The sequence below is a fragment of the Fundulus heteroclitus genome, chromosome 13, assembly GCF_011125445.2.
Source record: "Fundulus heteroclitus isolate FHET01 chromosome 13, MU-UCD_Fhet_4.1, whole genome shotgun sequence".
NCBI classification, from domain to species: Eukaryota; Metazoa; Chordata; class Actinopteri; order Cyprinodontiformes; family Fundulidae; genus Fundulus; species Fundulus heteroclitus.
In genome coordinates, this window is record NC_046373.1 from 23,402,234 (window position 1) to 23,419,394 (window position 17,161).

Consider the following 17,161-nt stretch of genomic DNA (forward strand, 5'->3'; position numbering starts at 1 on the left):
ATTGTGAAGTCAGGAAGTTGATATATTACTTGGATCACCTCGAGACCCCCACTTTGGCAGCCCCTGATCTAAAACACGTGAAGAAGGAAGAAAAGCTGCAGATACTGAGAGCGTTTCCCTGTTTCAGATGTTCAAAACTTAAGCGGAGGACCAAAAACGTTGCTTTTACTACAAGTCCTCAGCTGTTTGCTTAACCTGAAACCAGCTGCAGATGGGATGCGGATTAAAATCTTGACGCCCTCCTAAAAAAAAGATGCAAAATAGGCCCAACTATGAGAGTTTTTCACCATATTTTAACCCTTTTATAAACATGCTAATATAAACCACACGCTGTGGCTCGGTTTGTCATTCATAACACAGACGTTGATCCTGCCAGATCAAACTGCGACGTGTGCAAGTTCTCATGGAAAACCACAATATAACGTAATAATTCACAACATAATAGGGGTTATCGACCCTCAGCAGGACAGGTTGTGTCTAGGGCTGAACTAATTTGGAAAATAATCTAATTGCGATTTTTTTATCTTAATATCGCTTTTTAATGTGACTTTTTTCCCCCCAGTTTAATTTATCATGTCTTTTTAAACATATACAAACAACAAATCAATTTGTTTCCTTAGTATTATTCCTTAGGATTAGTTGCTAAAAGACCCTCAGCGTCTAAACTCAGAGCAGTAATGATTGCGTTCTGCCTACAATATGTTTCAACCAAAATCGCAATTTTGACGTTTCTCTGCATTAACCACAAGCAACAAAAATGGCCTCTAAATAAAGATGTTTGTAAACAAGGACTATTTAAAACAAGAACTTTTAATGTTTCTATTTATCAGAATATTATCAAGAGAACAGCTTTTAATTTAATTGGACATCAATCCTTGTTGAACATAAAGTGCAACCAACAAGCAAGTCAATGTATTAAACTGATTGACCAGAACTTAATGCTATGTATGATTATATAAACTCTAAAACAAGTAATAAAATTAGATTATCTCACTGCTGCAACTGTCTTCCCTTCCATGTGGAGGCAAACCCACTTTAAACATTTTACTGACACCTAATGGACGTGTCTGATTTACTAATTGTTACATAGCCAAAAATTGCAGACCTCAGCGATTTGGAAATAGTTTTTTTTTTCAAATTGCGATTATATTGAAAATAAGATTTTTGTGCAGCCCTTGTCGTGACACAAAGGATTAACTTTGGAGACCAAATCATCGAATTAAAGAAAGACCACGGTGAAGTCTGTCCGGCTAAAAGACGAGCTTCAGCTCAGGCGCCGGTAGAGCAAAGCACTAGGAACGCTGACAGGTAGCCGTAGCACATTAAGATGCAGTAGGACGCGTGTTTTCTGGGTGACATTCGTGCCGCTGTCGGTTTCCTCTCAGCATGGCTGCCTTATTTTAACGTGATTTTTTTTTTTTTTTTTTGCTGTGAAGTTCAAAAGATCCGAACGGCTAAAACCGAACCACTGCTCTTTGAGTTATGAACCATTTCCATGCTGGTGAAGATTCTCAGTCATCCAGGTCATGGTCATTCCAAAAAAAAGGTAAAAAACAAAGCAACTGGACTTGTTTTCCGTAGTTGAAGACGTTTCGCTTCCCTCTCCAGGAAGCTTTCTCAATTCAAAATGTCCGGAGTAATGTGGAGTAACAAGCTTTTTAAAGCTTTATACAAACAATAGTATAAAGCTTGTTACTCCACATTACTCCAGACTTTTTGAATTGAGAAAGCTTCCTGGAGAGGAAGCGAAACGTCTTCAATTACGGAAAACAAGTCCAGTTGCTTTGTTTTTTACCTTTTTTTTTTTGGAATAACCATTTCCATGAAAACGCCTCGGCTGCTTCGGAAGCAACCCCAGATCTGGATGATTTCCTCCCAGCTAATATGCAGGCCGGATTATTTGACGCAGGAAGGGTTGTTTCTTCCGTCGCCTTTCGCCTTTCTGTGGGGAGTTTTCATGCAAAGGTCACGTTGCTGACACTGCTGAGCTTCTGTCGCTCCACTAGAGGGCGCCTTCCTCATCACTGGTGCTGCACCACCATATAGGGCTTCACATCTCTGTCTGTCCTTCCTGGGTTTTCCTTACGGTAACCACAGACTTGTGTAAACAAACAAACAAAACAAAAAAAAAGAGCCCGTTTGTGGACTTTTAGTGACTGAAGATCTGTGGCGTCCCCCCGTGTTTCACTCTGTCCTCACCTGTAGCGCTGTTCTTCTGTCAAACGTCCAGACTGTTATAGAAACCAACTTTGTTGCGTTACGGCAAGAGAAGCCCTGCTCAGACGCTCACTGCCCCAGAGAGAAAAAAAAAAAAAGCTAATTTAAAAGAAGCACTAAAGATGATTTGTTTTGTGGTGAAGTGCCAATACGACGCATATTTCCACGCGGTGGGAGAAACGGCTCGGTTCAGCGCTTTCCCCCCGGAACAGAGCTGAAACAAACGTTGCACTGTCGAAAGTTTTAAAGAGGGACTCTGTATGTATATTATGAGTTTTTATTGTACTGAGAAAATACTCTGTCAAGTATTTATGAGTGATGTAATATTCTGCTTAATGCTTGCACTCCGCTTAGAGGCCGACGTCCGCCGGCTCTGATTTTTATTTCACCAGAGTAATAATCCTTTGTTTAAACTTTACTCAGATAAGAGTTTAATAATTATAAAAAAAAAAGAAAAAAGAGAGAGAGAATATAAGCTCTGTTTTCATATAAAGGTTAAAGTAAGTAGAGGGTATTGATGGTTCAAAGCAACATTTCACTTGTGGGCTTTGGTTGCAACAATCGGGGGGAAAAAACTAAATTTTAAAGGTTTGCAGGATTGAGCTCAGACGGAAAACTTGGTCTGGAGCTGCCTTAGTTGTTCGGACCGGGCTTTCCCTCTGTCCGTTCAGACCTTATCATTATTTAATGGTGCAACAAAGTTTATTTGAATCTAAATCTAAGCCTCTGGCTGTCTTGGGCTCGTTTTTGCCCCTTCGTTCACTCACAGCACCGTTTTGTTGCCATTCCTTCCCAACGCTGATTTAATTCCTGCAAACAAACCATTTGCACTTAACGGTTGCCTTTTTCTGTCCCTCTAGTTGAGCGTTTTAAAGAATCATGGCGCTAAACAAGCATAGAGATACCCATTTCTTTCATAACATTTAATGTACTTTTTCATGAATTTTGGTATTACTCACACTGCAAAAACAGAACTAAAAATAACTAACATTTTCTTGAAATGAGTGCATTTATCCTGGATTTGAGCAGGTAAATAAGATTTATCCACTTAAAATAGGAAGAACTCATCTCCATCATCTTATTTCAAGTAATTATCTAATTTTAGGGGTCAAAATACTCATTCTATTGACAGATCATCTTATTTACCTGCTCAAATCAAGGACAAACGCACTCATTCGAAGAACTTTTTACTTATTTTTAGTTCTGTTTTTGCAGTGCGCTGGTTCCTTTTAAACGTTCTGATCTCTGTTTGGACTAGACTTTTTTTATGTCTCCCTATCAAACCACATCAACTAAGTGACCTCCTGCTGGTTAATGTCGCCTTTTACAGCCATTTAGCCACAGTTCTTTAGCGTAGACTGAGGTGACTGTAAACTTCAGGTGAATCCACACCTGGCTACTCGTCCCCATTGTCCTCTCAAGGCATCAGGACTTTATTTGAGCTCAGGAACTGTCCTTGATTTGACAAGGTGAATCTCAATAAGCTCATCTGCCAATGGAATGAGTATTTCTACCCCTAACATAAGATAATTAGATATACTGTGCTTGAAATAAGACGATGGACATGAGTTGTTCCTATTTTAAGTGCAAAAATCTTATTCCATTGGCAGATCGTTTAAACTTGCCTGCTCAAAACAAGGAGAGATGCACTCATTTCAAGAAAATTTGACTTACTTTTAGTTCACTTTTTGCAGTGCACAACAGGAATCTGCGTTTGGGTCTAGACTAAAACGATTTATTGTTTTTAATTTTGAATTTGTTGTTTTTTTATTTAGCCGCCAGAAAATAAAAACGGCTGTTTTGTGGTTCTCAAGTCGCCTGAAATGACTCCTCTTCACCGAACCGCTCAACAAGCTGTGCTTTGGTGTGATTAGCACAACTTTAAAAAGATGTTTCTACTTTAAAAAAAAAAAAAAAAGGTGCTGTGATGTGTGAGGTTGTTACCAAAGCCCCGGGGAGAGATGACGCTGATCTCAGACCTGATCTCTACGTGAAATGTTGCTTCCAGGAGTTTTTAAATGTTTTTAAAGGTTCGGGTTAAAACCTGAGCAGGATATGCAGCAGCCGAATGGCCCCTGCAGGGCCACGCTGGGCCAAACGGGTCAAACCGGAAACATGTTGGAGAAGACCGGTCAGCATTTCTCATGGATCAGATGTTTTATATGAGGAGTTAAAACTCCAGTTTAAGCTTTGTTTGCGGCTCTCGCTGTCTTATCTGGACATATTTATATTCAAATCCTCTCTTTGTGGGTTTTTGGAAGGAGAAATGTGCAGTAAAGCTAAGGTTTGGGGCCAAAAAAAAGAGCTTCTGATGTTAGTTTGGGTTCTGATCTGGATTTTTTACTTTATTTATCAGATAACATGTGGACTGAAAAGTTAAGAGCTTTGTCAGCTGACTTGCTGAAATGTGATGAGAAATGGTGAATTCCTCAAAGTTTAAGAACGGAAATTCAGAAAACGGCCGACTCTCTGAGCTGGAGGAAGATTTAATGGAACCTGAATGTTTGAAGCTTAAAAGAAAAGCAGGTATCTGTCATTTGAGATTTAAAAAGAACTTGGGTTTGATGCAGAACCTGGGATTTGGAGGTGGAGGAGGTTTATCTGTAAGTTGGGTTTGGCTGACTTTTGGTCCGGCACGGCCTTGCTTGGGGTCTGCATCAGGAAACAAGCTTTGAACACTGCAAAAAGAGAACCAAAAGTAAGTAGTTGTCTCAAAATGAGTGTATTTGTCCTTGATTTGAGCAGGCGAGTGTAAACGATTTGCCAGTGGAATAAGATTTTTGCACTTAAAAATAGGAGCAACTCATCTCCATCGTCTTATTTCCAGCGCAGTTTATCTAATTATTTTATTTTAGGGGTAGAAATACTCTTTCGATTGGCAGATAATCTGATTCACCTGCTCAAAAAAAAAAAAAAAAAAAGGACAAATACACTCATTTTAAGACAATTTTACGTTTAGTTCCCTTTTTGCAGCGAAAGCAGGAAGAGGTGGTAGAGGGAAACTTTCACTGTGGAGCCGCGTTGCTCAAACAAGGAAACCAGAAACGGGTCAGTTAAGCAAAGATAATAAATCGGGATTCGGGTATTGGCGCGTTGACGCTGGAGGATCAGGCCGAGTCAAACAAACGCTCTCCGACGGCACTTCCTGTTCAACACCCTGGTTGTCGGCTTGAACTCCAAAGTATTGTCGCAGGTTAACTAAAAGAACCAAAAAGTAGTTATTAAAATGAATGAGATCAACTTCAGAGTGCTTAAAATTATACTTTTTGATTTAAATGTTTACTGAAAATTGGATAAAAAAAAAAAAACAGTCCAGTCACCTGGATTGGCTGTGATTTGTGGCTCTGTTTAGGGAACAATAACCCTTCATTGAGATTTTGTTGCAAGTTCCCCAGTATCAGTAGGAAGGAACGAGTCAACAGATAAAATGTGAGCGTGATAATAAATTGGAGCAAGAAACCAGCTCAAGGCCGGAGGTGACGAGATGACGAGGTGTTTGTGACGGCGAGCTGATCCGGGCTTATCAACCCTGCAGTTAATGTAATGATGGCGAACTCTGATGTGAAGGGAGCTGGTCGCTGTTCAAAACCCACCCACGTTTGTCTATAAACACCCCAGGAAAATTATTTCCCTGGAAAAAAAGGGACATTAGTGTCAGCACGTGGCCCTGAGAGGAGCCCGACTGGTCCTGCCACTGCTCGACCTCTTGGAACTCTGGGAAATGTAGTCCTTGAGTGGGATTTTGACACATGGAGCAGCTTCTTTTGTGATCGCTCTTTAAATGTACTTTTTTTTAATCTAATATTAGTTTACTTTGTTGTCAGTCTTTTGTTCTGCCTATTGCCGTGTCTTTGCTGTTTCATACAGTTGTACAGCTCACTGATGCCCCCCCCTCCTCCTCTCCTCTCTCTTGCTGTTGCTCTAAAAATCTTGTCTGCTTCGTTGTTTAATTTGTGGAAAACACTGCCGGCTTCCTGCATGGTTTTCCTGTGGCTGTTTGTTTATTATCACCTGTAAATGTTTGTTTATTATCGCCTGTAAATGTTCGTTTTTGTTCACCTGTTAATCTGCTGGCTTTATGTTGATTTGTTTCTTCATGTCGCACTTTACTTTTAATGTTCCTTAACGATGGCGAGAGGTGGAGAGAAACAAAGTGCTGTTTTGGATTTGAGATGTTAGTTTTGAGTGAAATGCACCTTTACTTTGCCCTGTTTTATTTTTTTTATTTTTGTTGTGAAATGAAAAAGAGTGACAGAGGAGAGAAGCCAGAACATTAATGTGAATCTATTTTCCTACGTTGATGGAATAAAAGACGTGACGTTGATTTATTTTCTGGTGTTTACTTTATTCCCTCTAAACCCTCCCTCTGTCTGTTATTTATCTGTCAATTCACTATATTCTAATCTAATCTTTATTATTAATAAACACAAATTTAAATTCTATTTATTTTGTAAAAAAAAAAAAAAAAAAAAAAAGTTAAGTTCTTGAAGCGTATTATTTGAGGTTTTTCCTGATGGAGATGAAAACTGTGTGGGAAGCCAGGATGGAGGTGTCGGTCCAAAACGGAAACACAACCAAAAACAGCTGCCTTGTCAAATTAACTCCAACAACTTCAGAAAACAGGCGACGTAGTGACTTCAAATTAAAAGTTTCTGTTTTTACTTTTAACAAACTGGCACCCAGTGAAGAATTAAGAGTCGAACTACTCTAATAGTTTATCCTAAATAACGGGAATAACATTTGAGAAATTATCTACGTTCACTAAAATAAAATAAAAAAATAAAATACAAAAACTAAACCCTGAAAATGTATATATATATATATATTTTTTTATTTTATGTTCAAGTTTGGGGTCAGTTATCTAATAAAATCTCAGAACCTGACTCTATACACTGCAAAAAGGGAACTAAAAGTAGGTAAAATCCTCTTAAAATTAATGTATTTTTCTTTGATTCGAGCTGGTAAATCATTCTATCTGCCAATTGAATAAGATTTTTGTACTTAAAATAAGTACAATTCATCTCTATCATCTTATTTCAAGTGCAGGATATCTAATTATCCTATTTTAGGGGTGGAAATTCTCATTCCATTGGCAAAAAGTCTTATTTAGCTGCTCAAATCAAGGAGAAATATACAAATTTTAAGAAAATTTTACTTACTTTTAGTTCCCTTTTTGCAGTGTAGACAGCGCAGGGATATTTTTTTAAAGTCATTAAATTGAATTGTACTTTTACATTTAATTTAGACATTGCTTCAATCATTGAAATATGGAATGTATATAATGAAAAATACAGACAGGTAGACCATATTATTATTATTATTATTATTATTATTATTATTATTATTATTATTATACGCTTTCTTATTTAGTTAATTTCATTTCGTTTTTCTTTTATTTATTTTTGTTAATTTGTTTGCATACTCTTATTGTGTAAGTCTCACCGGAAGTTGGGGACCTCATACAGAACCGCTGTCTTTACGCATCTTGCGTCATTGCGTCTTTAAAGCAGAGAGCCGTGAACGGCCAGGCCACGGAATCCCGGAGCAGATGGACCGTGACGGAGCCTAAAAACACGGACCAAGACCCGCAGCACAACCCGGACTGAACGCCGGGACTGAACCGGGGACCAAAGGAGATCAAAACTGGATAACGACGTCGTGTGTCGGAGCTTTTATTTGGAGTGAAGGCGCTTCAGTGGCCGGGTAAGTCCCCCCCCTTTCCCCTCGCTATTTTCACTACGTTTCGCTTTTCGTGGTTCCCCTCCCGGCTCTGGTTAAGCTAGTTCCGTTAAAACGGCCGTTAGCGGGGGGAGTTCCTCGGCTGCCCCGTCGTTAAACCCACGGGTGTGGGCCTTCTGTAGCCCGGCTATCGTCCTCCTTCCTCCAGTTTGTTTTCATCAGGAGGGAGCGGCTCTCCTCCTCCTCCTCCTCCTCCTCCTGCTGTCCTGTTGGCAGCCCCGCTCCCGTATCTCCACTAAACACCATTTAATTTCAAAGCTCTAACACTTTAAGCCTCAAAATGATATTTCTGCTCTTGGTTGTTCGTTTGACACTGTGGGTTTATAAGGAACCACGTGGGATCATGTACTTCAGCATCTTAGCTTTATTTAAAATATAATACCATGATAATAATAAAAAATCAATGTAAAAGTGCAATATTTGTGTATTAGTGTCGATACACGTCAAAAACAAATACGTTATTTTGTTATTTGTCCATAGAAGCTTGAAGCCAACTCTTGATATTGTCAATAGTTACATTTATTTATTTTATTGCTCAGTAAGGACCTCTAAAAAAGGTCATTTTTTAATCTGTCAGGTAAACAAACAGGACAATTTACTTCATGGACCAAAGTCAAAATTGCTTGTAGGGGAAATAAAGGACAAAAACAAAAAAGTAATAACAACTACCCATGCAATATTTTAGGGAAGAATCTGTGAATTATTGTAGATCCAAAACACAGGAAAGCCTTTATTTATTTATATATATATATATATATATATATATATATATATATATATATATATATATATATATATATATATATATATATATATATATATATATATATATATATATTTTTTTTTTTTTTAGGTTTGCCTACAATTGATTTAGACCGAATTGACTGATTTCATGAACTGGTCTTTTCTCAACACTTAAATGAACATTTTGCTATAATTTGCCAAGTTTGTTAAATCAATTCAATGCAGATTTGGGTGCATCAAGGTACTTCCCACCTTTCTTAATTACAGCAAGTGTGAGAGGCAGAAGCGGCCCCTCATTTTTAAACAGAGAGATAAACAAAGTTACAGGTCGTAAAGATCCAAATAAAACAGATCTTTACATAAATGTAGTTGTTGTTTTTATATTTTAAAATACCCTATCAGAAGGTCAAATAACATCACTATGAGCTGATTCCTCCAGCTGGAGGTACATTGCCATCAACCATACAGCAATAGGAGACACATTAGCTGGAATTAAACTGCAAAAAACACTAAATACGTGTGTAGTTTTGCCTCTAGGGGTGAATTAAATTGTTTATTTTTTTCTTTCCGCGTAAATTTACGAGTGACTTCGACTCGGCGAGAGAAATCCGAACTTGTTAATTTTATCCAAACTTTGTCTGACCTGAGAAATCAACTTCTCTCTTCAGATGGCTGAGAACAACAACAGCAACAAGTGGGGGTGGGGCAGTCCAGCGTTACTGAGTAGAAGTGTAGGTTTATCCCAGTGTGTCAATACAGAGGTGTGAAAACAGCGCTTTCATTAAGATCAGATCAAAATAAATGTAAACGGACACAGTAAATGGAGGAAAGCAAACAAGAACTTATCGCCACAAACGGGTAAAACTTGGGTTCACGAATGTGTTTAACGGGGAATCTGGTTCCTGTCTGTCCAAACCAAAAGAGAAGTGGGCCAGCATGGATCTTACTTGCCTCTAAACGATTGAGTCGACAGCCGGGCCGCTGTGTCACGGTTCTCCTCGGAGCGCCTGAGATAAAGCCCACACTTTGCCCTGAACTGCACACGTCTCCCTCCTCCATCACTCTGCGAGGACGCTGCGTTCACTGACCGTCTGTTCACATCAGTTTCAGACCCTGACCTCTGAACCGCCGTGATCATTTTGTCTTGAGGTGTTAAGAGCAGCCTATCAGATCAGACCAACTTTCCAACTTGATACAGATGGAGTAACTGAGAATGAATTCAGGCTCTACCATCTTAGCTTGATGCGATTTTTCTGCTCGCAGTTTAGATAAACATTTATTTTCTCTGCCAAGGAATCCATAACGGGGCGTCGGTAAATGGGGTCTAAAATGTGCTCTTAGCTTGAGGTAGAAGAAGTTGTGCCAGGAAATTAAAGTTTAAGTGGCGTTGCTCTGAAACTTTACACTCCGCTGACGTTTGTAGTATCTGCTGGTTCCCCTGACAAGTTGGAGTTGGCTTCATAAAACAAGACTTCAGCTAGGGCTGGACGATAATTCAATAACGATATATATCGATCGATAGACGTGTATAAAAAGGTCAATAAAAAGTTGAATAAAGTAAAAGTTTTCCTTCCTTTTGCATTCTAGACATGTAGGTTAAGATTACAGTCATTACATCCTCCCAACCAATCACAACGCAGACCCAGGAACCAAGCTCCGCCCCCTTCAGAGTTCAGCGAGCACGTTTTTCTTTTGTCTTTTAAAAACTTGTAGTTTGAATTCAATGTTTGTGTGTTTTTATATATAAAAATAGGTCGCTAGGCAACAGCATAAAATGGCCAGGGCTGCACTTTAAAATAAATGTTTTGAATTTGTTGATAATTATCGATCATTATGATTTTTATTTTATCGACATGCTTTTTTTTCTATATTGTCCGGGCCTAACTTCAGTCTGATCTGCCAGTTTGAATGGCAACTTTTCATGACGTTGCATTAAAAAAAAAATCCCCTTTTTGTTTTGTTAAAAAAAAAAAGCCATATAATTATTATTTTCAGCTCCCATATTAAAACCAGTCTTTGAGATTTGACAAGCCGTGTGTACGCCCTTTTCCTGGCTAGTCAATCAGAGAGATCCCAGGTGTCTTAACACCAGGGAACACTCAGCTAAAACATCTGGGAGGCGAGGTTCTCCTCCGACGCCCCGGAGGACAGCAGCGAGGGTCGGGAGGCGCTCGGGAACAGCTGCAGAACCCGGCTCTCAGCCCAGGACGCGACAGAGAGATTTACGGCGAGCGTACGCGACGTCACCGCCACAGCCGCCTCCACATCTGGGAAGCATCACGCTGTGTGTTAACTCAACGCAACGCCGCTGCGGTGGGATGATCTCACGCTCAGCCGGGCGTAATCAGAACTACAGCGCAGACATTTGGAGGCGGATAAGGTGAAAAGGCGTGACCTAATCGGCCCGGCGACTTGACGCGTGTGCGGCGTTTAGACGGTGGTATGGTCGGCTTAGTGGGAGAGGAAGAGGGAAGCCCTTCAAAACAAAAGCAACTGTCTTTAAGTTTGAGCTTCTGCTGCTCGGTGAAATCTTTGATTCAATCAGATGTCGGGTCTGAGCATCAGTGGCTGTTTTTCTTTCTTTTTCCTTTTTTTTTTATCAAAAATACTGCTGCATCTTGGGGGAAAAATGACAATATATAATAGGGCTGAACAATTAATTGCATTTTCAATATAATCGCGATTAAAAAAACCGCAATTTCCGAATCGCAGTCTGCAATTTTTTTGGCTATGTAACAATCAGGGAATTAAACACGTCCATTAGGTGTTGGTAAAATGTTTAAAGTGGGTTTGCCTCCACATGGAAGGGAAGACAGTTAATCTAATTTTATTACTTGTTATAGAGTTTATATAATCATACATAGCATTAAGTTCTGGTCAATCAGTTTAATACATAGACTTGCTTGTTGGTTGCACTTTATGTTCAACAAGCATTGATGTCCAAATCAATTAAAAGCTGTTCTCTTGAATAATATTCTGATTAATAGAAACATTAAAAGTTCTTGTTTTAAATAGCCCTTGTTTACAAACGTCTTTTTTTAGACGCCATTTTTGTTGCCTGTGGTTAACGCAGAGAAAAGTCAAAATTGCAATTTTGGTTGAAATATATTGTAGGCAGAACACAATCATTTCTGCTCTGAGTTTAGACGCTGTTGGTCTTTTAGCAACTAATCTGCACAGCGAGGAAACAAAATGATTTGTTGTTTGTATATATTTAAAAAGACATGATAAATCAAACTGGAAAAAGAAAATCGCATTAAATCGCATTATCTAGAAAAAAAAATCGCAATTAGATTATTTTCCAAAATCGTTCAGCCCTAATATATAATAAAAAAACTGGAAAAGAACATTTCTATAAAACGCCATAAACGTGAAACAGGAGGCGTTTGATTAGAGGCGTTGTGACTCCCCCCCCCCCAACAAAAGGAAAAGTGAGAACGCGCGGCTGCTGAAAAATTAAATGGAAACAAGACGCCTCCTCAGGCGGCAGACACACGGGGATGCTGATGCTGATGATGATGATGATGCTGCCGATGATGCTGATCTCCATGATGCACGCGGTCTGCGTCATGCTGATGGCGCGCCAACACCACAGGGAGGACTTCCTGTCCCGCCTCCTCACCAGGATACGGACCTAAACGCACCGTTGGCCGCGGCTCGACTCTGCTGGAGCTGCTCCGTCTTTATTCGGCCGATCTTCCTGCTGCGGAGCAGGAAGTGGGACTGATCTCACATTTCTCGTGTCTGCTTCCTTCCCAGATCACGTTGCCAGATCTGAGAGAGAGCAGGACAGTTTGCTCTCCTTCTGTTGTTAAAAGTGATCAGCGGAACAAACAAAGGTGTTGGGAATTAGTTTGGGATGGGAGCTTATTATATATTAGATATAACTTATTTAGACATGGCAGCTGAACTATAAGCAGAGCTGCTTCACCCCCCAGGTATAGATAATAGATGACAAGGTCTCATATTTCACTGTGTGCTCAGTTCTAACATTTACAGTCAAACCTTTTTTACTCCTGTGAATGTTTACTGTCTACAAGCTCTGCACAGCTGAAAACTTAAATAAACAGTCAATGAGTTGTTTAAAAAGCTCTTTCTATGATTTTTATGACGTTTCATAGAGCATCGTCTCTCTGCTGACTGAGGCAGAGCCTGCCTTGCACGGCAGGAAGGCTTGATGCAGGCACCAAAAGATGTTGTCTTTAAAAATAAAATGCTTTGTAGAAACAATAAAGCTGTATTTAGATTAGGGCAAAGAATTGTAAGCTTATTTTTTTTGTGTGCCACCGAGAGCATTTAATGGGTTGGGATCGTTTTATGTGAAATGCTTTGGCCTATTTTTTTTAATTTTTGGTTTTTCTGTTTTTGGTTGGATTAGAGAGAGTTTAGTTGGGATTTCTAAATTAAGATTACAGGACAATAGGGCTGTGCAATTTTGCCCTAAATCTAAATTGCGCTTTAATTGAGCCTTTTCTCTGCATTAACCAGAAGCAACAAAAACGTTTTTTAAACAAGGACTATTTAAAACAAGAAACTGACTTTTCCATTAATCAGAATATTAGTCAAGAGAAAAGCTTGTTGAGTTGAACGTCAAGCCTCGTTGGACATAAAGTGCAACCAACACAAAGTCTATGTATGAAACAGTTTGACCGGCACTTAATGCTTATGTGAGATTCCTGAAAGCTTCTGGTAAAAAAAGATGATTATATAAACTCTGAAAACGTTATAATAAAATTACATTATCCCACTGCTGAAAAACTCTTCCCTTCCTTGTGGAGGCAAACCCACTTTAAACACCTAAAGTTGTTTTATCCATAAAGTGTTGCGTAACCAAAGATTGCAGAGGTCTGCAATTTGGAAATAGTTTTTTTTAAATTACAATTATATTGCAAATGCGTCTAATTGTCCAGCCCTACTGGGTAATACTCTGGGTAAAGTCTGCTGCTTTATTAAAATCATTAAAACCAATCCTATGTTTTGCAGCAAATGTAGGTTTTATTAGAAATACATGTCATGTTAGACTGCATTTTTAAAAAATCTAATTTAAAAGAAAATGCATTGGATTAAAGATACAGCTGCAGTCACTTGTCGTGTTTTCATGTTTTCACACAACTCAACATATTTTAGTTCGTTTCATTTTTATCGCCTACCTAAAACAAAATTAGTTCTCACGCTCTGTGAGCTGATATATTTTTAAAAATTTTTTTTTTTATATATATATATATATACGTCACGACGAGCGTTTCAGCCAGATATCGGAGCGCTGAGCGGGTCACATGACACAGACGGAGAGAGCTGCAGCAGCCAAAACAGTCTCTCTCTCTCTCTTTCAGTTTGACTGTTATTGACTTAGACTTAGACAAACTTTATTTGTCATTTTGTATGCACAGAGTGCGTACAGAACGACATTTCGTTTGCATACAGCTTGAAAATTTCAGTGAATGGCAGTAGATTTCAGAATAAAGTAAATGACAGGATAAAATTACAGGATAAAGTGCAACAGTGATTTCACAGTACAGCAATTGAGATGTAAACAATGCAAGACACATGTGGTACAGAGTCCAGTTATAGCTTCAGCAGTTTAACAGTCTGATGGCTGCAGGGAAAAGGCTTTTGCAGAAAGGTTGACGAAGACGTGTTGTTTGGAAGAACTCATCCGTACAGCCCATGATGCAGTTCTGCAAGCCGCGCACACGAATATGGGCCGTGATAAAACAAAAACAAAAAAAAGAAGATAAATAAATACTTTGCAACCACAGCCTGGCGGCCAACAGCAGGTATCGGGGTTTTTTCAGGGACTCGGATTGCAGTCATTAAAGAACGTCTTCATCTGGATCCTTGTTCGACACCCAGGATCAGATCAAGATGTCTATCAAATTTACTCTTCTTCTTCTTGTTAGTTCGGTCTTTAATAGAGCTTCTCAATAGAAGGAAGTAGGGCTGGGCGATAAATCGATTTAATCGATTAACTCGAATTTACAATTCTTTAACATTTCATTTTTGGAAAATGTGGATTTAATTTTTTTGCCAATACACTCATTGGGTTTCCATGAAGAGAACAGCATGTGATGATGTTTAGGCAAATATATTGTCAAAATATTGTTAAGTGGAAACATTTTTTTTTACCATAATACGAGGTACTTCATTTACTTATTAACTTTTTTTTTTAACTTAGTTTGAAGTTCACAAGTGCAGTGAAGCCTGTTCTTAGCTCAATGTGTAATACCACTAGCAGCAAATGTTTTGTTATATTTTCATTGTTTACAATGGCATGGCTGCCATCTTGTTTTACAAGCATGTTTCACAGCTTGTTTTTAGTTGCACTTTGAATCCAGGTCAACTCCCAGACGAAATGCTTGACATAAAAGCAAGGTTTTTAAATAATTTTTAAATAAACTTAAATTTCTTTTTATGAAACAAAAAGGAGAAAAAAAAATCGATTAATCGGATTTGGTATGATAAAATCGGAGATTTAATTTTTAATCCATATCGCCCAGCCCTAGAAGGAAGTCTGTTATAGATGCTGTGAGACTCCCTCCATCAGTGACATGCAAAATGTGGGCTTCTCATACTTAGAGTGTAATATCCAACTGGAGTTGAGCTTCCTGAGGACCTTTTCTCACTCAGCTGGGTTCTGTGGTGTTTGTTGGAGCAGCCGCTTGTCTACAGCTGACGGGAAACGGCTGGGAAAGCTCCCAGGAATGCCGAGGAATGCCGGCTGTGTCGCTCCACCCAGTGCAGGCGGTGGGAGACCAGAACTCCAGCAGCAATCGTATCACTTTTGGACCTCGCCTCCCCGCCCCACGCCTGGAGCTGCTGCAGCGCTCCTCCAGCGACAGGCGGCGCCGTCCTGGGAGCACCGAGGAGCGCGATCGCAGATCCTTCCTCCCAGCAGCTGTTGAGCTTCAGCTCCACGGTTCCCAGCAAAGCCACTAAGCTGCTGGCATCGCTGCTGTTCTCTGCACGTGTTCCCATATTATTGTAAATTGTCTGTTTTTGCATGAATACACAGAAGCAGACGTGGTACGGTTTCCCCCATGGAGGGAGAAATGAAGGGTTATTCTACAGAAAATAGTCCCTTTTGATATTCATATTTTGCACTTTGATCTTGCAGTAATTCTACATTTGCTAAATATTGTACAGCTGTAGTTTTTGTTCTCACTTTAGCCACATACATAGTTTTAAACCCTATTTTTCTTCTTTTTTTCTCTCTCTTTAGCCCTTTTCCCCCAAAATGGCCGACACCGAGGTCTCCTTATCCCCTGCTCTCCCGCCGCTCCACATCAGCCCCGCTCACTCTGCCCAACCGCCTCCTCCGACCTCCTCCTCCTCTCCCACCACCTTCTCTTGTCCCTCCTCGCCCTCCAGTGCCTCTTCCTCCTCCTCCTCGTCTTCGTCCTCCTCCTCCTGCTCTGAGAGCTCCTCAGACTGCCCCAACCACCATCACCACCACCACCACCATCACCACCATCATCCACGCCCTCAGCTCCAGCTGCCCCCGCCCCCCCTCAGCGAGCAGCCGTCCTCCCCCAGCGCCAGCCCCCGCAGCTCCAGCCCCAGCGGCAGCATCGGCAGCACCGGCAGCCTCGGCAGCAGCAGCGAAGGCGAAGGCATCGGCAGCAGCGGCATGTCCAGCGGCGGCGAACAGCGCGGCCCCAGTCCCCTGCTGGACGTCATCTCTGAGGACGCCATGGAGATGGACTTAGGCGTCGACCAAGGTAACGAGGCCACCTAGCTGATTGTTTCTCAGTAAATATTTTAGATCTGGGCCAAACAGTGTTGTAGTCACTGAGCTATATAATACACTGGAGTGCTGATTTTGCCGAAAAACTGAAGTCACTGGCCGCCATCTTGCTACTCCCTATTCTCACAGAATCCCACAGGATTTGGTTGCAACAACAAGCAGTTTTCTGGCTGTGGGAAAACGTTTCACAGGTAATTTTATAGTCAATGGATGTACTAACAGTATCACTACTAGGAAATTAGGTGCTGAAATATTTTACATGTTATTCATATTATATATATATATATATATATATATATATATATATATATATATATATATATATATATATATATATATATATATATATATATATATATATATATATACATATGTTTATAAATGTTAAACAAAATAAAATGAATAAAATGCAAAATATTTCAGCACATGACTTTGTCAGTTCTTGATATTTTTAGAACATAACATAAAAGTATATGGCATTTGACATTTTAAAAGTCTTAAGCCCCCCCCCCCCTGAACATAAGAAAATCCTCGTTATTCGATGCTGTAGCGCACATATTCCCTAGTTACTGGGGGAAAATAGGGAGTACCAATATGGCGGCTGGTGGCCTCAAAGGGACTCGTTCAAACAGACGGTGATTAGCACTCCAGTGTATAATATAGCTCAGTGGTTGTAGTACTCGAGTCCGAGTTATTAGCTAAATTTAGAGACTCTTG

At 39.8% G+C, this 17,161-nt stretch overlaps 1 protein-coding gene across 2 annotated transcripts in view; it reads left to right on the forward strand.

Moving 5' to 3' along the window:
* The first annotated feature begins 7,701 nt into the window (after window positions 1–7,701).
* The window catches only part of LOC105937801 (phosphatidylinositol 4-kinase beta), a 28,020-nt gene continuing 18,560 nt past the window's right edge, over window positions 7,702–17,161 (forward strand). The window contains exons 1-2 of one of the 2 annotated variants that reach the window (XM_012879308.3): window positions 7,702–7,920; window positions 15,920–16,418. In XM_012879308.3, coding sequence (XP_012734762.2) covers window positions 15,935–16,418 — 484 coding nt within the window. In that variant the 5' untranslated portion in view covers window positions 7,702–7,920; window positions 15,920–15,934. Of the gene's footprint in view, window positions 7,921–15,919; window positions 16,419–17,161 lie in introns of those variants that run through there. The other variant, XM_036145460.1, reaches the window with a different exon arrangement.